General features: G+C 43.0%; 1 protein-coding gene across 5 annotated transcripts in view; it reads left to right on the top strand.

Annotated features, from left to right (window-relative positions):
• The first annotated feature begins 5413 nt into the window (after nt 1–5413).
• LOC116948683 (la-related protein 4-like) overlaps nt 5414–26146 on the top strand; it is a 60800-nt gene continuing 40067 nt past the window's right edge. For 2 of the 5 annotated variants that reach the window (XM_032965624.2, XM_032965623.2), the window contains exons 1-2: nt 5414–5783; nt 11606–11738. In XM_032965624.2, coding sequence (XP_032821515.1) covers nt 11673–11738 — 66 coding nt within the window. In that variant the 5' untranslated portion in view covers nt 5414–5783; nt 11606–11672. The other 3 variants (XM_032965625.2, XM_032965626.2, XM_032965627.2) reach the window with 3 other exon arrangements.

The raw sequence follows: 26146 nt of genomic DNA, 5'->3' as shown, positions 1-26146 counted from the left end.
TCATTGCCATCTCGTGGTTATTGGGCAACGCAGCAATCCGCCTCGCACCTGCGCACTTCTTGATTTCATTGCCCCGTCTCCCCGATGGGCATCCTCTCTCGGGACGGGTTTCAATTCCTCGGTGCAACCACCCGAGGGTCCGTCACTTCGGCCAGGCACCAAACGGCAGCCTTCTCCCCGACGCTCCCTCCACTCAGCACGGTTGGCTACGTACGGTGCGACAGAAGTTCAACACACAGTTCCGCACGTAGATAACGATCAAACGAAACAGCATGTGTATGTTGAGCTTATTCCGCATCGTACGTAGCCAACCATGCTGATCGCATGTGGCGGCGGGGGAAGGACAACAAACGGGATGATGCTGAAATAGTTGAAATAGCTACCAAGCCATGAGGAGGGCTATGATCTGCCAATGCAATTAAGGGCAGATGAGGCATGTATGTTACAGTAGCAGCTGAGGAAACTGTGTACATCAAAAAGTGTTCTTCATTGCAAGGCCCACGGGCCCACTGGTGGCTTTTAGTGGGGCCCCTTGACGTGCTGCCCCCGACAATACGCAAAAAGTGAAAACATCCCCCCCATCATCATCATCATCGTGCTGCTATCAAACCCCAATGGTTTCAAATGTGTGGAGGCCCTCTCACTGATGGTGTCTTATCGGAGAAAGTGCCCCCCCCACCCCACCGTTCCCCTCTGAACATTAGTGAAGACCACGTGTGCAGATGGTAAATTGCGTCGTGTTTCCAGCTTCCCATTTTCATGCGGGACTTGTGCCCGCATTCTCGGCAGGTCGGAGCGGACGCACCCGCGTTCCAACGACGAACCGCCTCTGTCGATGCGTCGGCATCTGCATGCACGATCGTGAATCATGCCCAAGGTCCCCGTTCGCGCGACGATGTTGTGTCACTCCGAACGTTAGATTTCACGTAAATTGATTTGTAATTCGCTTGACTCTCCGCGTTTTTTAAAAATGTATATATTCACTACGCATTATGTTGAACATTTTAACGCAAAGGTAATGCGTCCTCTGTCATCTGTATAGTATTAACATTGATAACTGCAATTATTTTTAGGTACAATAATTAAATATTAAGCTGGTCTTTATTGACTTTTAATGCACATCACACTGATTTAGCATGATTTAACACTGGCAAATCTCAACAGTTAAAATTTCGCAGCCAATGGAAATCCTTTAGTTTAAAGCTTTAAGAAATATCAACTCTACTTTTCTCAGTGGATAGAACTCAGAGCCTTCCAGGGAAATCTTTATATCTATTGGAGGAATAAATGAACTGTAAAGCTCTTTTTCAAAGACGTCCAATAGTTTAATTCCGGGGCAAACACATGTGGACATATTGTAAGGTCATGGATCTTTCTCTATTAAAAAAATATTTTAAACTTTTTTTCATCATATAAGGCCCAATGAGCTATATAGTTATTTTTCAGAAGCGATCTGGCCACAAAATGATGGCTCAACCAATTGGCCGTGGAAATGTATAGCAACCAAATGCTCTAAACGCGTGTTTCTAAATGTGGAGGGGAAAAACCGAAAAAACCCAGAGAAAAAAGCCACACGAACAATGGGGAGTGAAACATGCAGACTCCAAATATACAGGCGTCAGGGTAGACATGTAACATGCGAGGCAGTTAACATCCCGCTACCGCGGCGCCCATAAAGGCACACCACGGCAGACACAAAACGAACACTTTGCAGAAACGCAATTTCACGTGTAACTTCACAGTAGGCAATAACACAACAGCTGTTACACGTGGCTTGCCACTCATTCTCGACCAGCGGGCCACAATTCCATTTCGTGACTTGGCCTCTGCCCAATCCCCCCACCCCACGTTGTACTTTCTTAGCAACTTGAAATGCCTTCAGCATGCATTAATTCGTTCACTAATTAATTAATTCGTTCACTAATTAATCAATTAAGCGTTCTGTCCGTGAACAGGTCGGAAGGCACGATGTTTCTCTCCTTCGACACCTTCGGTTAGCACGGTTGGCTAAGTACGGTGCAAAATAAGTTATACATACAGTTGATCATCGACAACATTATCCGGCAGTCTCGGGCCGATCCGGCGAAACCAGCAAAACCGCTCCGAAGGCTGTAACCCAGTCCGGCGATTGTCAAACACATCAAGTTATTGAAACAAGAGCGTAGTGGTATGTACAACACCCCATGCACAGTCTTCGAGATTTGAGTGGCGCAAACGGTGCAGTAGATGCAATAATTTGTTACGGTAGGATATGTGATTATTGTCTATTTGTATGCGTATTTATCGGTACCAATTTCAAACAGTAAACACATTGGAAACTCTAATAAAACATGCACACAACACCTAAGAAAATTGTTCTGCAAGAATGTGCAAAAATAAGCTTTTGTAATTAATGATCGTTAGAATTTTATTGTTTTATTTTATTATTTTATTCTCATTCTACGTGACTTTACCGAAAGAACCAAAGAAGATAATTAATGATCGTTAGAAGTGATTATCCGGCGCTCCCCCTTCCCTCCGAAGCCCCCGCATAATCGATTATCTAATGTACATACATTAACTCTCTGATGCACGTGTTCCTATTTTTTAAAACCTCTCAATGCAATTACAAAGCAATCAGAAATCTCAGCAGATCCAGGCGCAGGCTTTATTAACTTGGGGGCCGTCCATTCTGTGAAATGAATGTGATTGTTATAATTGTACTCTCCATTTTGCTTCGTTCTACTACAAAGTTTCAAGTATTTTTATAGTTATAATTACTTTTAATATTTTATGATTATGAGAGAATTTAGATATAATATTCTGAACATCTGCAGTTTCAGTTAGACGTTGAATATTTTCAAGTGAATTTATGCTAAATTTCAGCTTTCCAACGCCTTTTTAATAAATGTTTTCTCCTACATCAGAGTACATCACCACATTAAATACGCACTACAATGACAATAGTTTAAAGTGATTTGAAGCATGTTTTATTTTCAAAATGGAAATATGGTTTTGGGGAGGGGGGGCAGAGCTTTGTGACGTCATATGAGGGGTTCTGACTTTTTGTGACGCCGTGTGACGAGGGGGGGAGAGGGGGTAAAAAATCGGCCAAAATCGCGTGACGTCATTTATGGACGGCCCCTTGGGGCGCAAGCCCCTTTGTGAGGGTGCGAGACATGGCCAGATTTTTATTTTAGAAGGTAAATAATCTCAGCAAAATTTAAGCACGGGCTTACATGTAAGTACAACTACTTTTTCATCAAATCCTATGTATTTATTAACATTAAATAAAAAATAACGCTTGAGAACCAGAAGGTTAATAACCACTGATCTAGTGTGCACGTTATAGCTATTAACTGTAAACCAATTTTGCAACTGGATATGCTTTCAGAAGAACCAACTGGGCAAATAAAATATTTGGGATATTTGGCGTGCTGCTGACATTAACAAAGTATTACTTCCTGCTACTCTGGAAAGAGTTATTCATCAGTTAAGGGAACAGAGTTCACTTGTGGTTCGAAACTTATTTTGAAGAAGTCCGCTATCACACCACTACAGTGCATGCATGATAGGAACAGAGACATCCGTGGGGTCACCTCAGCCAGTGAAATGCTCTACATGGAAGTTATTGCCATCAATTGACCAACTTACCCTTATGGAATGGAGCTTTGAAAAGTTGCGTGTGATCCACAAACTAAAACTATGAACTAATCTATTTTAGCAGCTAAGGCCCACTGAGCTATATAGTTATTTTTTCAGAAGCGACCTGGTCAAAAATCTGAAGCCACTTTGTTGAGCTGTCACGTGGAAATGTATAGCAAACACTCTAAACGCACGTTTCTAAATGAGGGGGGGGGGGGAAACGGATATCCGGAGAAAAATCCACGCGATCACGGGGAGAGAGAACATGCAAACTACAAATATACCAGACATCAGGGTCAGGATCGAGCCCACGACCTCCTGCATACCGGGCGAGGGATTTAGCGTCTCGTCGCCATAGCGCCCCAGGGTGATGGAGAGCAGGACGGGGACAATGGCGTAGAGACACGGGGACCAGAAGACATCGAGAAGGCATCAGCATTTGAGTAAGGTGGCCATTGGATTTTGGACGCAAGTAAATATACGGCACTTTCAATCAAATTACATCTGGAAAAAAATCCCTTGAAATGGAACATCTCGATTAAAAGGGTATGCAGAGGGTGTTTTCAAATTAAACGACAGATCAACTCCAACGGATTGTCCTTATCCGCACTGAAGGTCACGTGTTTTATCACCTGGGACAACCAAGCTGAGATTGAGGCAGATAACTGAATCGTCATGCAATTGAACATTGGATAATTGTTAAATCGGCACAGCTGATTGTATATAACTGTAATACAGCGGGCGTCCTCTCGGGCGTCTATCTACTCTGGCTGTCACTATCATTTGGCTCAACCACTGCCTCATCACCCCTTCCAGCGACGTGTGCTGACCAAATCCACTATGTATTTTAAGTCAATGTCCGCGTATACAGTACTTGCATCACAGAACTGTGAGATGGCAAAGGCTTCAAACAGCAGTGGGGTGATGACTGATATACACTACTCTAATACAGTATACTGTAGTGTAGACGCTGTATTCAGCATGAACATTCTAGATTTGAACATGAACATGTTTCAACACACTTGTTATTTTCTCCATGCCACATTTTTACATGATTAATCCACAATGTTAATATAATATATTCACATATAAATCAGAAAAGATTGTATAATTTTTAATTTTCGTCTACATTATGTACAGCAAAATCACCTCTGTGCGGTATAAGACTCCCCTTATAGCCTTAACATACTCTTTGGGGCTAGTGCTGTGAAGCGAGCAATGAGCCACTGTACACACACCACGCACATGGAGCACGCTTTACGACACACGTGTATGCGTATCCGCATTCCTTCTGTCGGCAACACCCTCAAGCGCCACGGTCTCAAGCCACGAGCGCGCGAGCCGAATCGCGAGCGAATTTTCCCGCAACCAATGAGAAGAGACGAGAGGAGGAGGCGCGTGCCCCAGGCCACCAGCGACCAATCAAGAGCGCGAGTTCGTGCGTGGAGGAGGACGGGGGCGCATGCCCTCAAACCACGCTCCGCACACCCTCCCCACACCCTCCACACCCGCCCCCTTCGTCTCGCGACTCGCCTCTACCCGTCCCCCCTTATGGCGACCTCTCCTCCAATCACAAGCGGTCCCAGCCCCCAACTCCCCCCCCCCCCGAGGAGATCCCCGCCCCCATTTCCCATCACCCCGCCCCTTTCCCCCCACAACCACGTTGTGGCGTGCGCGCTCCGAGATTAATAAACGCGTAGGGCGGGAGGGGGAGGGGGTCACGCCCCCCTCCGTCCTTCCCCCTGGTCGAGGCCCGCCCCCATGATTCTCAATAACCCCGCCCTCCCCTCCGGCGGCCCCGCCCCCCACGTCGCGGTGCGCTCTCAGAGATAAACAGAGTGGGGCCGTCCGGCGCGACCCTCGGCGGAAAGTGTAAAGAGAGCGAGAGAGAGAGAGGAGAGAAAAACAACCACACACACCCACCCCCCTCCGAAACGGCGGTGGTGGAGAGGTTTTTCATTTGCCTTTACGCGCGGCTACTAACTGTAACCGTACCGCCGTTTTCGCATTCGGAATATTAAAAAAACAATAACATTACCATCGTTGAAACGTTATATATTTCTTATTTTTTTTGTTGTTTTACGGTGAGCGCCAAAAAAAGAAGAAAGGCGAGAGAGCGAAGGTAAACATCGGAGGAGACGTCGCCCACCGATTAAAAGGTGAGTCGCTTGGTCTGCCGCCATGGCGTCGGCCGCCTAGGCGTGTTTTGAAGGATAACATTTTAACGTTTCGATTGTAATTGGTTGTGGTTAAAACTACGAGGCTGCAGATGGTGGTTTGTTCCGTAGCTACATTTCGCGACGAGGTTTCGTGTGGTTTTTTTGTTGCTGTTTTTGGGGCTCGTGCGGCGCGGCCTAGACTATTTGCGGAGTCGGTGTGAGGGGCCGGCCTCGGATAGATTCTCTCGCCGGACTTAGGAGTCGCGTGACGCGGGGAGAAGACGAAGCCAGCCCGGGGTGGTTTTCGGCGCGGTCTTTTTGTCACGGTTTTTTTTTAAATTAAAGCTTCAAATCTAGAATTTATTGACAATGTTGGTGCGTCGGTCATGGGGTGAAGGGAGGTGAGGAAAGGGTTCACCAAACCTTAGTTCGCTGGTCTTTGTGTGCTTGTTAAAGCAACGCTTGGGCATGACGTTAGCCGCGACCGGGAATCAAACTCGTGCGCATTGGTTCGTATCGCGTTGTGGTAGCGACCACCGTCACCCCTCCATCCAATTTTTAAGTCGGCAAGGATTTATAAATACGTACTGTAAACGACGAGATTGCCCCTTAACAGGATCGTGTTGAGGTGGTTTTTTTTTAAATTAAAACTATTCAAACAACCTATTAATATCACGTGTCTTGTATATGCGAATCCAATGCTGCGTGTCCTGGGGGATATCGCAAACGAGTTTAAAGCAATGCTAATGAGAACAAAATAACTTGTCATTATGGCGATCTGGCGGCGTCACTGGAATACGTTTAATACTTAAATGCGTTGACGTAATCGCAGAGATTTAACGGAGCGCTCCAAACTCGTGTCGCGGATATCGAGGTCGCAGCTCCAAGTCGTGTATCTACAAAATAATAGCGATGTATTTGTCTTCATCATCATTAAGGGTTTAAGCGGCATTTAACTAACTCGTTGGCTTTACAGCCGTGGCCACCGATGATGCATTTGCCTCGGAGGTGCGCAAGTGGACCCTTCAGATTAACCATATGTTCACGTGCATTAGACTCGAGCGGTTAAATGCTATTTGTTTAAGACGCTGGCGCTTATACAGTGTGTGCGCATATAAAAGCAAACCTTGCGGTGTGGTTGTGTTAACAAAACCCTCGTTATGATTTATGCAATGGGTTTAAATGAAGAAAATATTATTTCGCGTTGACGCGTGCTCATGTAAGTGAAGTTGTAATTTATGTTGAGCGAGTGGATAATTCGCATGCATTAGCTTATGTTATTACTATGATAATGACTGTTCGCTATGTAGTAGTATTGCGATGAGTCAGAGCATTGGCAAAGTGTGTAAACACACTTTCGCTTTACATTGTGATTGAAAGGGGGTTATTAAGATCAGCATCTTGGAAGAAAACCCATTGGGGTGGCTGTTTTTATGTACAGTACGCACTGATGTTATGAAATGTTTAAGAGCCTTGGCAGACAGCCTTGGGATATTTTAATAATTGTATTTAATGTGCCCAGATTTCTAATTAACATTTGAATCTAACGTCACGTAGATGCTTTATAGGTCTACAAACAGATCTTCCAGTATACTATAGTGGAAGTGAATAAATGCTGCGTTAAAGCTAAATTAAGTAGGAAGTGACTGAGTTATTGCCTTTGGCTTATAATTATGTTAAATAAAAACATGTGGCAATGAACATTAACCAAGGGTGTTCGTATGCGAAGCGATATCACTGTCTATCGTGTAACATCCATTAGCTCCTTTTATTGTCGGGGATAAATGATGTAAACATTTTATGATCACTTGTGACGAAAACAAGCTTAAAAATATACTAATGCACAGCATTTAAAATGCATACGCAACTTGGTTATTTCGGTAAAGTCACGCAGAATGAGAATAAAACAATAAGACAATAAAAATTCACCTGAAGAGGGCTGCTTGTGTTGTGGCCGAAACGTCGTGAGAATTTTTATTGTCTTTTGTTTTTATTGTTTTATTCTCATTCTGCGTGACTTTACCGAAAGAACCAAGAAGATGCATACGCAACTTGTGATGAGACAGATGGATTGTAACTGTTTTGTTTTGCAGCTTTGCATACGAGATTGCAAATTCACGTAACATTAGAAAATAGTCTTCTGCTCAACGTTAATGTGTTGTGAAGTGTGAAGCATAGCAATGTTTTCAAGCGATCTGCTGTTGCCTCAAAATATTCGGTGATATTTTAATGCCTTATGAAGGCGGATTGATGGGAATATGCCAACACGTTTCAAGTACACACCTTCATATATAACGTTTTATTAGAGATATTTTTTTCACTATTACCACATGGTAAGTGATATTTTTTTTTAATCTCTGGGGAGGTGCAAATTGTCCTCGGTATAAATTGATCTAATATGTGCTCGACTATTTAAGAAAAAGTATGATTGCTGCAGAGTGATTGAGGTTATTGTGTCAAGTCTAGAAATGGTGTCAAGACGTACTGATAGTCTGGCTGATTTTCTTCGTTATTTTATTGTAATGTCAAATTACACTTGCATGTAACTCTTAAACCAAAAAAAACCAGGTGTTACTACTTTGCTTCCAAAATTAATACAATGCCCCCAATGACCTTGTTTAGTGTTGATCAAGCAAGATTGCGTATCTCTCAAGGCATAAATTAAACTTCTTTTTCGAGGCTGAATATACATGAGGTAGGTATACATTAACCAGCAGCGCTCATGGTATGATCAATACAGTCGACTTTATTGCATGCAAACATACACCTGGAAAGTGTTCCCTATTCACAAGATGTCTGGTCCATCTTTAATGTGAGGAAATGACACCTGTTCAAACTTCACACGCACAATGACATGTGTGCAGTGTGGATTCAGTAGGCCGAGACACAAATAGCTGGATTTGCACGTTAGCACTCTTAATGCGCTCAATGTCTCTTGCATGAGCAGATGCACATACACATTACATATGGTCCACATTCGTCCATGTGGCTGTACATATAAAATGACTTGTTGTCCAACATTGTAGCTTCTTGTGCGTCATGTGCATCTCGTGTTATTTAATTTGCCCTGTAGAGTTGACTGGTTTACTAAATGTACCAATTTTTACCATTTTCAGGTAACATCACCACTAGGCCAAACTGTATCCAATTTTAAATCTGGCTTGTTGGAGTCTTTTCAAAATTGAAAACTTATCGAGTGAATATTTTACCAAATAACCATCATCAGCCATGAGCGATATACTACTGGATGAAGGCCCCCTCATACCATGTGGATTTTGGGGTTATTTGACCATAATTCACCACGCTAGGCAGTACTGGTTGGTAAATATGGGGAGCGTAGCTGTTGAGAGCATAGTGCAGTACAGCAATGTATTGTCTGCAATTGACAACGTAGCCCTGGCAGTAGTAACCTAAAGCACATGTTTGTGTGGTGGCTGCCCATCCAAGCACTATCCAGGGTCAAGCCTTCTTAGCTTCGGACATAAAATCCAGGTACATTCTGGGCAATTTGGTCATCGATCGTCCTTTCGTCCTACCAAGCAACCAAATTCAGCAAAATCTTATCACTGAATCGTAAACTATATGTTTGCGTGATCAAATGTGTTGCTCCGCACCAATACTTTTTGGTCCATCGCGTAACGTGCCGCACATGCGCTCACATTCTCGCACAATAGCAGGTCAGTTCTGGGGAAATCTTTTAACCCGGTTTGAAAGGGTCACTGGAGTAAACGTAAGAAAACTGAGCTGTTGTGCCGTTAAATTGCTTCGTCAAGCTACTAACCATGTTATGAAACTTAAAAAAAATTGATGAGCTCTTGTGGCTGTTAAACTCCCATGATGTCATGATGCTGAGGCGTAAATTGCTGTACAGTTTGGTGGTAGCGCATTTGTTGACGAGGCTATTGTTTGTAGAGTCAAACTTCCATTGCACTGTAGGGACAGTAATAAACAAATATTTCATCTTTGGAGAAAAGATGAGGCATGATAATCCATACGTTGGTCTAAGCTAGTTTTCATTGTGACATCAACAGTTATCCACAGTGGCCCACAGTTTAATTTGTTTGGATGTCCCTGCTTTCCTTGCAAATCAAGTGTATGCGTTTCCGCTGTCGATTTATTTTTAGAAAATGACTTTATTTAAATGTAATTAATCTTTCACGAAAAAAGGTTAATCGTGGATGAATTTGATTTGACTGTTTTGTGGCTTTGATACATCTCCTGATTGTGTGTTTGAACAAGTAACACTAAACTCTAGTCCTGCAGGATGCTAGCAGTCAGCACTGAAATATATTAGTGCTGAGTGCTGACCCGTTGTTTAGTTAATTCTTTCTTGCTGTGGCATGTTGAAACGGGAGAGTGTTGTAAAGGATTTGCCAATGAATATTAGATGAAGATTATTATCGCGGCTCTAATGTGAAGAAATCACACGTGCAAATTGAACACTTTTGTGACTATAGATACGTGGGTTTGAAGTTGCTAGAAGTTTTAAGGCCCGAGTGACAAGCCAGTATTTGTCCGTAATTATATTAGCATGCTTTTACATACAGTAAAGTATAAACAGGCGCATGCATATATGCAATGCGTTGGTAATTGTACACTAATTTTATATATAGCAGTTAATAATCCAATTATACATAAACAAATCACGCGGTGCTCTATTGTAATGGTTGTATCGTAAAATCCTTGACTTTTGTATATGTATTAGATAATAGGCTTTATTAATTCCAGGTTCCACACCGTATATTGCATTGAGTGTAATGTGTCCAGACATGTTATTTCCATGGCTGGCTGTTTTGTGCTTGTGCAAGCTCATGATTAAAGCGTACAATAGATGCTATGTTTCCAGTTGAGCATTCACTATTCAAATCATTAGCGCAGCATTCATTTGTATTCATTAGTCTGGCTGGCTATCTCGCATTATACACACGCTGATGGTGAGCGGCAAGTTAAACATTTTTAGAGGCTGCTATCAAATTAGCCACGCCTCACAAAGAGTTATTCTGACCACAAGCTGCCCAGCATGTTAATTTCCCTGTTTGTAAGATAGGTGCTCGGGATTATTATCAAATATGGGCGGACAGTAGCTGTGGGTTGGTTTGGTAGAAATTGTGGCTTTCGTGCCCATCGGCACAGAATGGTGGCAGCTTGCAAGTGCGATGCCATGTTTGATTGTAGGCCGATAGAATTATGGCAGTTGGTGTCTCAACATGTTGTTTTATTATAACAATTGATTTGTATCGCTGTTTAGTACAATGAGTATCCACTGTCAAATGTAAAAAAAAATCGCATGCATCTTAAGGCTGCAAATAATTCCTCATTTGTCAACTACAGCTTGTATTCTTGGTTCTTTCGGTAAAGTCGCGTATAAGGGAAACAATAAAATAATATAAAAGATATTTTTTATATTTTTATAAAATAAGTTATTTTGTTATATTTTTATTGTTTTATTGTTTCCCTTATACGTGACTTTACCGAAAGAACCAAGAATATGAATCCCTGCAGTCACGAAAGCTTTAAATCAAAATTTAACTACAGCTTGGTTGAAGTCAATTTATATTTTAATCGTCACTCGCCATTGTGTATATTGTCTGTGGTATGCATGGCATTTTTAATGAATGTTTTTAGGTTCATTATAATGAAGTGAAATTAGTCTGCATTTATGAGCCAAACTAAGGTGTTTATCCCATTTGGTAGAGAGTCCTATATTGAATGGGTCACCGCTACCACGAGTGGCTTGGCTGGCAGCTTGTTTCGTCTACCTATCTGTCAACTGATGTTCCGTGCCATGACTGCTGGCTGCTCTTTGTGCACTGCCCACCCAGTTGCCAACGACCTGTTCCGTGGGCCTCAGGAGTGTACATCGGTGCACCGGGAGGACAGAGGCGGCTCATGACTTCGGACCGAGAAAGCGAATCTCCGGTCGTGGCCGATACCCAGCGAGGAAGGCAATCTCCGGTATGGGCCCCCCCAACCCCTGCTGCAATTATGCCGTCCCATGTGTGGTGCCCGCCTCTTGCCCATGCCGCTTATTCCGCTGTTTGTGTTGATTGATGTCATTTTATTTTTCGATTTAAAGCTTTCGTGACTGCAAGGATTCATCTTCTTTGGTTCTTTCGGTAAAGTCACGTAGAATGAGAATAAAATAATAAATTGATAAAATAAAATAACACAATAATATTCTCACGACGTTTCGGCCACAACACAAGCGGCCTTCATCAGGTGAAGGGACGAGACTGTCTGGAGGACAACACTCCAGCGCTGTCCTCCAGACAGTCTCGTCCCTTCACCTGATGAAGGCCGCTTGTGTTGTGGCCGAAACGTCGTGAGAATATTATTGTGTTATTTTACTTGATCAATTTATTATTTTATTCTCATTCTACGTGACTTTACCGAAAGAACCAAAGAAGATGATGTCATTTTGTTTCATCATGCCACGTATTTAGATGCACGCTTTAAATAAACCCAGAAGTGAAATTTGCGTGGGAATTTCCTGTACATTTGCTCTGGCAAGCTGGGATTGCACAAAATGTACAAATATTTTTTTACGCACTTTCTCAATAAAGGTTAACTCATCTTCTATAATGTGTGAACAGTCAATAAATTGTAACATTGAGATCTTTAAACCTTTCTAAGGACACCTTTTACACTTCCTATAATGATTGCTTATGCTGTTATTTTGAGTTATTAGTGGAAAGTGTTGGTTGATTGTGTAGACTCCTTATATTGAGACACTGTATTAACACTTTTGCTTTACTGTGCAGATTTTTAGCCAGCATGTTCTATACAAAGAGACAAGTTAAACCATGCTCCAATGTGGGGTTCTCTTGCCTGTCCTGGCAAGTCCTTACAAGTTTGCCTGTGCTGAAGCACACATTGTCACGTAAATTCTAAAGCTTGAAATATCCGGCTGAACTGGACTGCAGTGCCAAAGCAAGAGGAGAGTGCGTCTTTTTGTTTAAAAAAATGTATTGCATTTTTCTTTGTTTCTAGCCAAGATCAATGCCAGTTTTGCCTGTAAAAGTTGAGTTGCGTTATATAAGAAGTTATGTGCTAACGATAATTTGTAAAGTTTACATATGACTTGCATAGTAAAACTGACACACTCTAATGATGCATCCTGTGTGGCTGAAGTGTTGAAATACTTTATAGGAAGCAGTGGCTACTGGTTCTGTATGAAATTTTGCACAACATGGTTTGTCTTCCTCTTAACAGGCTGTTCAACTTTTTTTTATTACACTGAATAGCGTGCACAATTGTATGGCGCACTAAGGAAAGGCCCCTGTCTGTGCGACGTGGTATCTGCCGCCAAGCTTTTAAGGCAGAAAAAGTTGGGCTTCTACCCTTTGAGGGGCCCCCCAAGGTTGACAGTGTGAGGCCAGTAGCTGTCGCTATGTTAGTATTTGTTCACAGAGGGCAAAGTGCATTGGGGGGGTGGGTTTAGCCACCTAACTCGCTTGCATTGCTGTGGCAAGAAACAAATGCGCACGAGGAGCATGTGCACGAACCATTTTGGACCTCGTACATTTGTCAGTGTACACGCACATGCATATGAAACAGCCTTATGTCAATACCCTGGTGGATGAGGGCCCCTCCCCATGCCGTGTGGGTAATTTGACTAGAATTAATTGAACTAGCTTGTGTGGGTTAGAAAAAGCAAGGAGCATAGATGCAACAGCATAGACGTACAGCACAACAATTGAATTTGCTTTATACTGCCCTCTGCTGCCCACCACAGTCTCTCAGCCTATAATAATAGTTACGCATGGTGGTACCCATTTTAGATCTAGCCAGGCCCAAATTTGCTTGGCTTCCGATGTGATGAGATTGGGCGCATTTTGGGTGGTTTGGTCAATCACGCTCACTGGTGCAAAATACATGCCCTCTACACAGCGATACATTTCACATCAACTCGTGTGCATTGTATCCACACATGTTCCCACTTTGTGCAGTAGCCAACTGATAGAAATGTGTAATTTAATTAACTCGCAGAAGCACTGTAGTTCAGAGTCTGGATGTAAGTAATTGTATTTTTGCACGCACATGCCAACCAACAAATAATTTACATTATGAGACCTCCTTTGCCAGTAGCAAGATATACTAATAGGTTTTTACCCTTTTATCTGGCACCAAAACTGACACCTTTATACAAGGCATCATGTTTGCAATAACCACAACACGAGCAGTCAAAATGCAAACAAAAAGAGACAACTCTGATAATGATATGCACTGTCCTTGAAATTGATTGGTCCACACCCGAGACGGCTTTTCTTTGAGCCTAGTGTCCACTGGTGTTGGACCAGAAGACGCCAAAAGGCATACAACTCAAAAATAGCGCACTATCAGAGTATTGAGAGCTCGGGGTAAGCATTTACATTATGAAACCTTTGCCAGTAGCAAGATATAGTAATCGGTTTTTACCCTTTTATCTGGCACCAAAACCGACACCTTTATACAAGGGATCATGTTTGCAATAACCACAGATAAAATGGTAAAAACCTATTACTAACAAATAATTTGTTTTTGTATTGGTGAAACTGAATTGGCAATGGTGCATAAGCACAAATAACAAGCTCGGCACATTAAATAACATTGCCCTAAAAGATAAAACCCTAATAGATGGAATTTTGGGCAATGGCCCTTCTTGAAACATGTGTTTGGCTGAATCCTGAACCCAGATGGCATCATCAGAACCACTGAAAACGGCAAGTGTCTGTGGAAGTGCTGTTCAGTGGTAAAGGCAACCACTTGACTATTACTTATTTTATTTGATAGTTTACATAATCATAATGGTATTTGCATATTTTTCAAATACATGTGTGAAACAAAGTTTATTGTGTGTGTACTTGGCACATTTTCTATTGCTGCGATCAACAGACAGGCCTATTTTAAGAACCGACGTGACATCACAGCCCAGGTGGTGCCCGTGATGCTTATGTTTTTGAGCTCACAAAAAATGGCTAGATTGTTGAACCGAACTAGTTTTAGGGAAATCCAGCTCATGTGCAATGTACTTTGTGCAAACTCTTGCGCAACGCAGCGTATTGGCGCCACTTCTACTGCAGTCCATGCCGTGGTGGAACGGTAGGTATTCCTGGTGTGTGACCCACTGCCAGCATTCGGCAGAATGCAGGAGCAGCGGCTGACGATGTGAATCAATGCTTGAGAGGAGAAGCGATTTGAGAAGGGAATGTGGGTGGCATTAGAGGTGTTGGAGAGGGGGGCAAATGCCATGTGTGGCTTGGCTTTTTTATGCTTTTGCAATATGAAAGGAACTTTTAAAGAGCAGTGGCTTGACACTTTAGGACTGCTTTTGTGGATTGAAATACTTGTTTAATTTTCATTGTGATGATGAGTGGTGTGCTTTGGTCAAAGGCATTTCTATATTTAACCTTTTGAGCTCTTCAAAATGTGCGATTACATAATTTAGGATTGCATAAGATAAAACTATCTTATGTCTTCTGATATCTTCTATAGGTTTCATGTCCCAGCTGCATAAAACTCTGCATATCTTTACAATCTTCTGCAACATCCTGTGGATTCTTTTTTTTTTCAAAAGTACTCTATTTTTTACTGTAAGCTGTTTACCCTATGACAATATTTTCTTAATGTCAAAATACGTTGTAGGTAGCCGAAGCGTTCCACTTGATACAGTTAACTTGTGTTTACAGTGATATAACCCTCCTCCTTCCATGCATTGAGATCTTTCATAGCTGTGGTTTTTTACACTTATTCCCATTTCATATTCATCGACCGCCTTGTTGAAACTCTCCACCAGCTTCTGGAGATTCTTTTCACAAAAGGCCACCAGTATTTTGCGATCAGCCTATTTAACCGCTATAATTGATTGACTTCCAATCTTGATAGCCTTCATCACCTCCTACACTTGCTCCATGAATACTGAACAATTGTGGGGATAGTGAGCACGTTTGTCACAGTACTCTTCCCCCAATTCCTGCCCTGAGTCTCCATCCACTACATTAACCCCCATTGATTCATGCAGAGATGTTATCAACTACCTCTGAAGCCTACTCCAGTTATTTTCAGGAAAGTGAAAATGTTGACAATGGATGGAAATTATTAGCTCGACAGAGAAAGTCTGATATGGAAGTGCTGGTGCAAGAAGGTGAATGTATGAAACAAGGTTAAGGCTAAAGATTTTTTTGTAACATTGTGAGTACATGGCTTGATAGGCACTACTTGAAGGAAGTTGGAATGTGAGAAGATACAGGACATAAATGCAACACATTTGGACAAGATGAAAGACAGGACAATATATGGCAATTGAAAGGAAAGCATATGGAATGTCTAAATATTTTTTTAGCTCAGGAGCTTGTCATGTCCCCTGATAGTGGAGAAGTATCAGGGCACTCGGTTTGAAGGTATAAAACATGAATGAGCTATTCAACTTGTCATGGTATTACAGCCTCAATTTTAGCTAGGAAACTTTATCGGAAGCACTCTTCAATCCTAAAACTATGTTGGATTTCTGGAGAAAAAAATAATCTCACATGTGGTATAAAAGGTTGCACTCTTTAAATGTATGGAATTATATTTGACTCAGTCCAACTATCTACATTGAGTGCTGTCATTGCTGTTTCCAGTTGTAAAAGGTTTGATTCTGCAGTGTCCACATGTATTATGTAAGAATTGCTAAATCTATAGGTGTTCTGTTAATTCCCAGTGATTCTTAGCACCCACTGCACCTTTACCTACCCAGCGATTATTTTACTTAATGTAGTCTCTGTATAGCTCTTTAATTCTTATGAATATTTTTTAACACATTACAAATATGTTTGCATTTAGGCCTGGGTTGACCACACTAGGATGACTGCATGAATATGTAGTGACATCGCGGATGTCACTGTGTAATGCCGGCCCTAGAGAGGCACTGCGTGCGATGTAGCGACATCACGGGCACCACGTGTATGTGGGTGCAGTACCGGCCCGAGATGGGCTCGATGAGCGCTGACTGGCAGTGCTGGATGGCACCACGCTCTGCGTGCAGTGCCGACCCCTACAGGATAGGGTGTGAGCGTGTCGACCATGGGATTACTAAGGGCCATGGCACTCTGGTTGACCCTGAAGCACACGTGACCGGTAAAATCTACACAGGGCCTCCAGGTGGGGGCTAGGGGTAGTCACGTGTCAGGGTCGAGATCCTGCTCGAGGGTTCTATAAGGTGGTTGTGGCTAAGGACGGAGCCAGCCACGCCACAGAGAATATAAGCCGGTTCCCCGAGAGGGATCAGCTCCTGTTGTTCATCCTGAAGAAACCTATGTTCTATGCCCTACAGACTCTGCAACACGTGGACCTGGAAACGAGCTGTGGTCCGTTCCGTTGTAGCTAGTTACGGTGTAATTGGTGTAGTTAGCCTGGTGGTCCACCATCATAGCTTATTATCTGGTTAAGGGGCAGTTACCCCTTTGTGTTGGTATTAATTAATGTGTTGCCACCAAAGAGTACGTCTGTGACTTAGTTGAACTCACTACAAATGTATAAATAATGAGTCACTCGCCTTTTCATAGTCTACCAAGGCTAAGCATAATTATATTTTATATTTATTAGTCGTTTCCATAATTATTACTGCCCCCACATTATGACAGATAAAAGTAGTCACTCTGTAGTGGGATTGCCGAACCTTGTTTTGACCAGGGAGAACTCGGCAGACCATTGTCTCATTTTAAATAGTGACCTGTGTGCATGGAGGCAATGTGGATGTACATGTGTACCACAGTAGTAGGATTTAACATTCACAAAAAGGGTCTTCAATGGTCATTGTGCGGGCATTTTGCTAATTTAAGTTCAAAATTAACTTTAAAAGATTGTTTACCAATAATGATCAATTATTGTACTAACTTAAAAGTAAATATTTTGATTTAAAGCTTTCGTGACTGCCGGGATTCATATTCTTGGTTCTTTTCGTAAAGTCACGTAGAAGGGAAACAATAAAATAATACAAATATAAAACAATATCGTTTTATATTTAAAAGTAAATAATTAATAAGCGCATTGTGTTTAGTTCATACCACAATGCCACATACTTTGAAGTAGGATAAACTTCTTCTATAGCCAGCTCATGACATTGAAACCAGATGTTCGTGGAAAAGATGCAGGTAGGCATGCTTCTTCGTCATCTCACATTGTCCAAAAGCTTAATTGTTTTTTATTTGTTTCATGTCTCGTTTTGAATGTGTAGACCCACCAGCCAGGTGCTGGATGCACATACCTGAAATCTAGCACTTTAGAGGTGAAGCTTGGTGGATGAGACAGATTTTAGGATTGCAATACAGCAAGTGAACGGATATTCCTCTTTACAGGGATTGAGTGTTACTCCCCTGTAACACTGCGGTTTACTTCCAGATGTATAACAATAATTCATGGTTATTAGCCAAACATTTCAATATAGGACCACAAAGCTTGGGCAATTGTTGGCTCCAGAGCTGGCTTACATTCCTGTGTCTGGTTTCTCGCACCCTGTGCAAAACTTGTGCGTGTTACAAATTATGTAGCTTTTTATAATATAATTTTCATGAATAATGCCATAAATATACTACGATATTAATATTGTACGTGTGGGCAGTGGAGATAAGCGTCTGAAAAAGGAAGGTTTTCCATCTAGTGGTGCTGTGGAGGGCTATTCTATATACCTTTTATCTACATTCAAAGTGAAATCTCATGAAGACATACAAGGGGAAATATATGTCCCTTATAAGATTAATGTTCCACCTGATAATATAAAATTACAAAGTGTCTGAAAATATGAGTATCTAAACATTCTATTCATGAGGTTGGCTATTTATATATGGCATATGTTTAAGCTGATGTACTTGCGGATTAGTCTGCAGATACATCCTAATAAATCAGTATTGCCTTAAGTGACATTTCTCTTTGTAAGTTTGGTATTTGTGAATGCTTTGTATAAAGTATAATTCAGTTATGCCTTTTCACATTATAATTTAGCCATACAGCAGAAGTGTAATTATAATGAAACAAACTTTTAGACCCATTTCTCTCTATCCAGTTATGATGCTTGGTGTAACCATAGTAATTATTGCAGGTTTACACGTGCAAAAATATTGATCAGTAATTTCATTACATGTGGTAATTCCTGACGTGGGCATTCTACAAAATCTGTGATGGCCATATGGGCTTGTTGTCAGCTACAACTATTGATCATCAGGCAATTAGTCGAGTTTTAAATGTTAACCCATACACGCGGCTAAACGATTGCAGCGCTTCGTATAGCTCGTCTACTTAAAATGCTTGCTGTTTGTCATGCATGGTCGCGTTACGATTTGCATTTCCCTCAGCAGTGTTTTGTCGCTGCCCTTTCAACCATTGTGTGATATCGTTGATATTGAAGGTATTTATCGCATGGTGAAATTGCAGAAGGAGTTGAGTTAGTTCTGTTTTATTTAACTTGGTGACAACGAAAGAGGCAAGGATATAATCTTTTGCCAAAATGACCTGGGTCACTGAAATGAAAATGTAAAAAAAGTACTATATAAAACATGTTGTAAAAATATAGTACTACAATTAAGTAAATTAAACTGAGCAAAAACAACCTCATCGAAATTATGGCAAAAACAACTCCGTTACAGGAGAACAAAAATTCCGTACAAGCATATATATGTAAATGGGAGCATTAACATGAATATAAATCTTGACTTAAAGCTTTCATGACTGCAGGAATTCATATTCTTTGGGTCTTTCGGTAAAGTCACGTAGATAGGTACAAAGAAATAACAGTACAAAAAATTACGACATTTCGATCACAACATAAATGATCGAAATGTCGTAGTTTTTTGTATAACATGAATGCATACATTAAATACATGAATACATATGCATATGTAGTGGCCTTAATGACGTCGGAGACTGTTCGTAGAGGCAACACGTATTTATGATCAACACTTCGATCACAGTTACGAATCTAATACTTGGAGAGGTAACGGCCTCTCCACCCGTACTCTACATAGGGAACGGTCCCCGTGCTCAAGCCTACGCTAACTCCCTGGTTCCCTCCAACCTGGCCCTATCTCCCGAGGCTATCTGACCTAGCCCAGCTTCGGCGTAGGTCACGACCACCAGCCCTTAAAAGGACATCGGGCCTCGCGGCTCTGGGGTCGCACCCTGGCTTGCTTTGCCCGGCCCTCAAAAGAACAGCGGGCCAAAGGAGTTCCAGGGTCTAGCTAGTCGAGCTACTTTCCTCACTGGTGCTTCATCTTGCCTGAGTCGAACTGCCCTCCAGTACCCCGGGTCCCACCTTTTATACAGTTCCTCACTCAGGGGTGGGGCTGGGAGGGATCCCAGCATCCCCTACAGCCCCCCAGGGTGGTCCGTAGTGGACGTGGTTGTAACCACTGCCCTACAACCGCGTGTCCCCCCTCCCGTCACACCTCTACACGTACATGAAAATCTAACCTGAATGATTTCTATTAATTTTACGTAAGATTATCTGTTGTCTGACAGTGTTTAGATTTGATTCGTGTTCAGCATTCGTTATACATATGGAAATCTTGTGTTAAATGTATTTTGAGCACACTGGGACAAGTCATGTTTAAAGTGGTTTTTTTTACTGTATAGTAGACTGCAGAGTTGAATATTTTGTTGAATTTTGGTGATATCGATATCTTGAAATATATTTTATGATATATTGCATGGTTGTGCTGAATATTTCAGTTATACAGTTGGTGTGATACATTTGATAATGTAAAATTCATCCAACAAAGCCTCACTGAGCCTCCATAACATTTTTTTCAGGAAAATCATGTATAGTGTTGCTTTTTTTGCCAGTTCCGTTTTAAGAGTGTTGCCTGGAAGGAATAACTAGAATACCGAGAGAACCTACGGATATGTGGGGGATGACCTTGGAAGATCCACACAGATGGCTTCACGAACCATTGCAGTCCAGGGACTCCTCTACTTACGCACATTCGACTTACGAACTTTCAGAGATACGAACAAACCTCTCCGTATGTCCAGTTGCCTGTTCGGATTGAGTCGTAAGTTCAACCGCCGCGCAATAGATGGCGGTGGTGGCATCTACATCTGCAGAACATGAAGAACCAGTGGCATCTACAGGAGATTATACAACTTTTAAAGGCATTCCCCATGTTTAATGTACATGCCGTACAACATGTTTGGAATCGTCATGAGTAAAGTTGCACTTACGAACAAATAGACTTCTGAACAGACCTCTGTAACCTAATTTGTTTGTAAGTAGAGTAGTCCCTGTACTGTCTTACAGCTACCTTGCAGCTAAAGGATTTGGGAGTTCCACAATTCAATGTGATCCACCAACCTTAGCCTTAAATGCTGGATTACAGGTGCATTCCAATAAAAGAGTTCACATTTATTGTAACACTTTTTATAATTGAGTGATTTTATTTGAATATTATATCTGTTGCGTTCATACGTTGTTAAGGTTGAGCGAATAAATTGATCTAAATAACCTTCAATTATGGGTTATATATGCAACTAAAGCATGCCTGAAAATAATATACAGTATTTGCTTAATTTTCTCAATCGTATATTAGGTGCAGCCAATTTAACAAAAGCAAGATTGATAGTTTCATACAGTTAAAATAAGCCGTATTGGAGATGGCCGACATGGTCTGTGGTGAATGTGTGCGAGCCCTGTAATGGAACAGGTATATGCAACCTAATGAGGAGTTTAACGTGCCAATTTTGGCAAGCTTGAACACGTGGCACAGCCTTTGTCCCCATCTACGCAGTCTTTATGTACAGGTAAGCCTCGGTGAATCTTGTACTTTCCTTGCATTGGGATTGTTTCTTTCATAAGTGTTTTTGCATGTGGGAGAAAACTGGAGTTCCTAAAAAATAACCCACACACATAAGGGGATAATATTTAAAGCTCTGCAAGTATGGATTTTATCTTCTATATCCAGATTATGGTCATCTCCCAGCCCAGCGATTGTAGGAATTTTTTCATTGTCAATGTTGCTGACCAATGGTATTCGCAACTATTAGCATTTCACGTCAGGGGGCGGAACGTAGTGCAGAAAAAGTTTAGAGGCAGCCCTAGCTGTCCTGGACCCCCCCCCTCTGACCCAACAGCCCCGGCCTTGAGCCCATGTGGTTGCTGGTCTTAGGCAGTGGACGTGTTGGACAAGCAACCAATGGCAGTGGGGAGTCGAGAAAATACCACATCATCAGGACGTCCCACATAGAGTACAACTCATCCATGAAGGAGAGGGCCAGATGCGGGGAACTACCACAGGACATCATCCTATGCCCTCTTCAGAGGAGCATCTGCCTGAGGGCTGAAATTCCCAGAATGGGAGGAGGCAGTGTGATGCGGGTTCGATAGGTGACACAATCTGTCTACGTAAGTGGAGCTTCTAGAAGGATTCGGTGGAAGTTGCACCATTTGTGTGAAACGGCGATAAAATTCACTATCCAGCAAATAATTGCGCTTCGGCGGCATGGGGGGAGGGGGTACAGCTGATATCCAGATAAGGTGGCTACAGTCTGCACGACTCCAGTTTTTGAGAGGACGAGCCATTTGCGCAACAATTCCTCAGCGGGGACGAGAGGGAGCCGAGGCGGTGCTTCACACGGTGGCCCCAGATCTCTCCACCGAGGCAGGGCCAGACAACGGCAAGAAACTGCTCGCGTGTTTAACAAGCCCCGCCCCCCCCCACCCCCCCCCCGTTATCGAAGGCAACAGGCATGCCGCTGGACCAGCGTATGCTGGATTTGGTTCACCACGAGTGGGGGGAAACCAGGTAAGAGTTAGAGCCTTAGGGATATTAAAAGAGGTTCTGCACCTTTATGGAGGACCAGGATGAGACTCTTATGGGGTTGCCCTTGTTTGATGGAACCATGGAAAACCACGTCCTGCTTCACAAGCCGTCGGTGACAGGGACCCATTAGTCGTCCTTCTCGATGTGCAGTAACAGGGCCGTGAACAAGGGGAAACCTTTCTATGGAACCATGTTGAGAGGATGGAATGTAGGGGAACGTCCTTCCGGCTGCATCCCTATTCTTTACGGGGTGGTGGAAACCGTGGTTATCAGAAGTGGCTGGCGCAAGTCAGACCTTCCGGTATAGTGGCTCTTCTTGGAAGCCCGGTAAAGCTGAGGGGGTAGAGTACAGAAGAGAGGCTTGATTCCCAACAGCGGAGGTGACGAGGCCTCTCAGTCTGGCTCCTTCAATTTGGGAGGACAAGGCTCCCCCCCGTTCTCGGCAGCCGGATGGGTGCTCCAGATCTTCCCATCAGGGCAACGACCTAGAGTTTATCGGCGCCCCTGCGACAGGTTTTTGCGGAGAGTCTCAGTCCCCTCTGGATTTGTTCATGGGGGGGGGGGGGCGGTGTGGTGGTTGGCTTGCAAGCAGACATTTCAAGGCTTGTAGTTGTAGGGCCCATAAGGAAGGTACCTATGGACAAGTGGAGGGGGTCAGGATTCTACTCGAGGTTCTTTACGATGTCAAAGGCCTCGAACTCGGCCGTTTGAGTTTGCATTGGAATGCCACAAAGGCACTCGTGACAGGGAAAGATATCCTCGTATGCTGTGACATCACGGCAGTCGCCATGGTGAACAAGCAGGGGTCACCAAGGTTCAACAAGCTTACGCAGGAATCGTAACCTGTTAACGTGGGCGGAGTAGAACGGGAGACTGTTACTGGTCTGTCCAGGCATCTCGTGGGGGGTGGCCATGGGATTTGTTGAGCCGGGAGAGGCTTGACTCTGACGAGTGGGGCTCTACTTTCATCCGAAAGTTTTCGGTTTTTGCAAAAATGTAAAAATGTTCCCCTAAGCCAATGGAGCGCACTATGGTACAACCGTGACAGTGTGAATTATTAGATAGTATACATAAGACGGTCAATACAGGCAGAACAAATACGATGAAAACTAATAAATGAGAATCCACAAACAAGACGGTTCATTCTTGATGTAATTAATGACCCTCAATCGTGAACATTTAATGTTACTTTCGAGGGCGTCGAGGAGAGTGAGTAGGTTTAAACTCAATGTCGCGAATTCCTCTCGAAGTGATGTACAATCGATTAGAGCAGGGGTCCCCAACCCCCTGGCCACTGACCGGTATCGGTCCGCGGCCTGTTTGGAACCGGGCCGCACAGCAGGGGAGGTGAGTGGTGAGTCCGCACGTGGCCCGCCCATTATTTTATTTACCGCTTCCGTCCGCGCTTCTTTCCCGCACTGAGCACTTGTCACAGTTTTGGTAAGCCCACAAGCTAACCCCTAGTAGCCACAATGAGTAAAAAAAACACGTCGCTGGAGAGCTTATTTGAAAAGGGGGAAAGACCCAATGATGAACTCCCCCCCCCCCTGCCCCGGTCCGTGAAAAAATTGTCCTCCACGAAACCGGTCCCTGGTGCCAAAAAGGTTGGGGACCGCTGGATTAGAGAACACATTGACACGAGCAGGATTCAGATATGATGAGGTTGGCTCTCACATTGCAAAGGCATGGAGAGGTTCTGTTTACTTTATATTATTTGTAAATGACCTTCATAAACTCTGTCATGTGTGAACAAAGGTGCCATGTTTAAGAATTATTTAACTGTGATTAAAATCCGGTATATTTGAAAAGTAATGTATTCCGTCAACATTTTTACGTTTTCCCCCCCAGGTGCATGACAATTATTTTTCATACTACAATTATCCTTTTCACCATCACGCACATTTTGTAAAACATACATAGCACAAGCCACAGACGTCGCTGCATTAAATGAAGCAGTACGTTATTCGAAATCTGTGGTGAAAGTGTAGTTAAAGTATAGCTTTAAACCTATTTTGTTTGCCTGGTGAAGATAGTTATAACCTTTGTTCGTTATTGCTCAAAGCTGGCATTGAAACGAAGTTTAATAATTGACTAATAGTGGCTGACTTGGCAAAAGGGATCCCTCTTCAGCAATGCATGACTGTTCTGTCAGGTGCCTATGGACTTCAAAACAAAAGCACAGCCTTTGAAGAACAAGCAACCATTTGCCTCTTTCTCTGGAAACGAAGTCCAGGAAAGAAAAGCAAAACCCCATTTTAAGCATTACAATACCACGAGCTTTCTGAATGCTGTGTAATTGGTTGCTCAAAGCAGAGATGCGAATGCATTTTCCCGATTTTATTTCCACATGTTAACCTTACAATCTGTTAAGTGTGATATATATTTATATTGCTGCGGTGATGGGGCGCAGCACAGTAGCAAAGTCACCTCGGGCTTGAAGGGACCTTTATTGTGAAAAGTGGGTCAAACATTGACTTGAAAGGCACAGGAAGCACCCAAGGCATGCTGGTTCCGCCCAATGCTGCGGCATTGGCTGACGAGCGGTCGCCGTGCCTTTCAGTCTAAGCTCGCGTGGCAACGCCGTCTCGGTTAAAATAATCAGCTGTCTGTCTCGGAGCATGCTGCTGTACGTGGAGGTGGGTAGCCCAGTCATTCGAGAGCGCTCTCTCTCTTGCCACTGCATCCCTTTGCTTGGCTGCGGCAGGCAGTAGCTGCTGGGATCCGTGCCAGCCTTGGGCCGTGAGCTTCGCGTTCCGCCAAGTGGTCTCGTGTGTCTGCGTGTTGGTCGTCGCTGCGCAAATTGAGCAATGTCGCTGCGCTGGGTTATTTGGACACGTGCTCTTGCACCAGCCCTTCTCGTTCCTTCCTTGACCAGCCTGCCCCCACGCAGCGCCACGTCGTGTGTGTGCAAAAAGGGGATTTGCAGATTTTCTCCAGCAGGATTGCTGCCAGTTTAGCGAACGCACCCGGCAAGTTGTGGAGGCTGTTTTTATTTTTATTGGGTCATTTATTTTTAATAAAAGGAAACCCAAGAGAAGAGAGTTTTGTCAGAGGTATGTTTATGAATTACTGAAACGTCACGCGGACTCGTCGGACTTCTGAGGTTAAATTGAGCTTTCTAGAACGTTCCAACTTTCCGAGCAGGATTTCTGCATTTCAGTGCATAGAGAATCGAGTGTGGAAAATGCGTTTGTGTGTATATATATTCGGCTTAACATGCTACAAAGCAACCTTTAGTTTTTAATACTCTCTAGATTAGGAAATCGTATCAAATGTGTGGGCCACTTTATAATGCAGTTCTCATTTGCAGCGAGTGCGCTCCTAAATGTTCACTGCTCTTGCTCACTACGTCCTTGTGTTGCACGTGAAATGATGGCTGTACGATATTTAATATAATTAATACATTCGCACGAATTGTGTCCATACACAAGTGTTGGAAATGCTCTCGGGATATGGAGCAGTTGTGTTTCTGTTTGAGCGGGGAGGCGGCATGTGCGTTGCGAATCAGTTGCTCGTTTCTGGTCTGGTTCACCTTTCTCAGTGTTACCACTTTCTGTTGAGTGCAGGAGAGAATGCGGCTGCTCCTCTACAACA

This window comes from Petromyzon marinus, chromosome 34 (assembly GCF_048934315.1).
Source record: "Petromyzon marinus isolate PM22_M1 ecotype Great Lakes invasive population chromosome 34, UKy_Petmar_22M1.pri1.0, whole genome shotgun sequence".
In the NCBI taxonomy this organism is placed as follows: Eukaryota; Metazoa; Chordata; class Hyperoartia; order Petromyzontiformes; family Petromyzontidae; genus Petromyzon; species Petromyzon marinus.
This window is presented reverse-complemented; position numbering and strand designations above follow the sequence as displayed.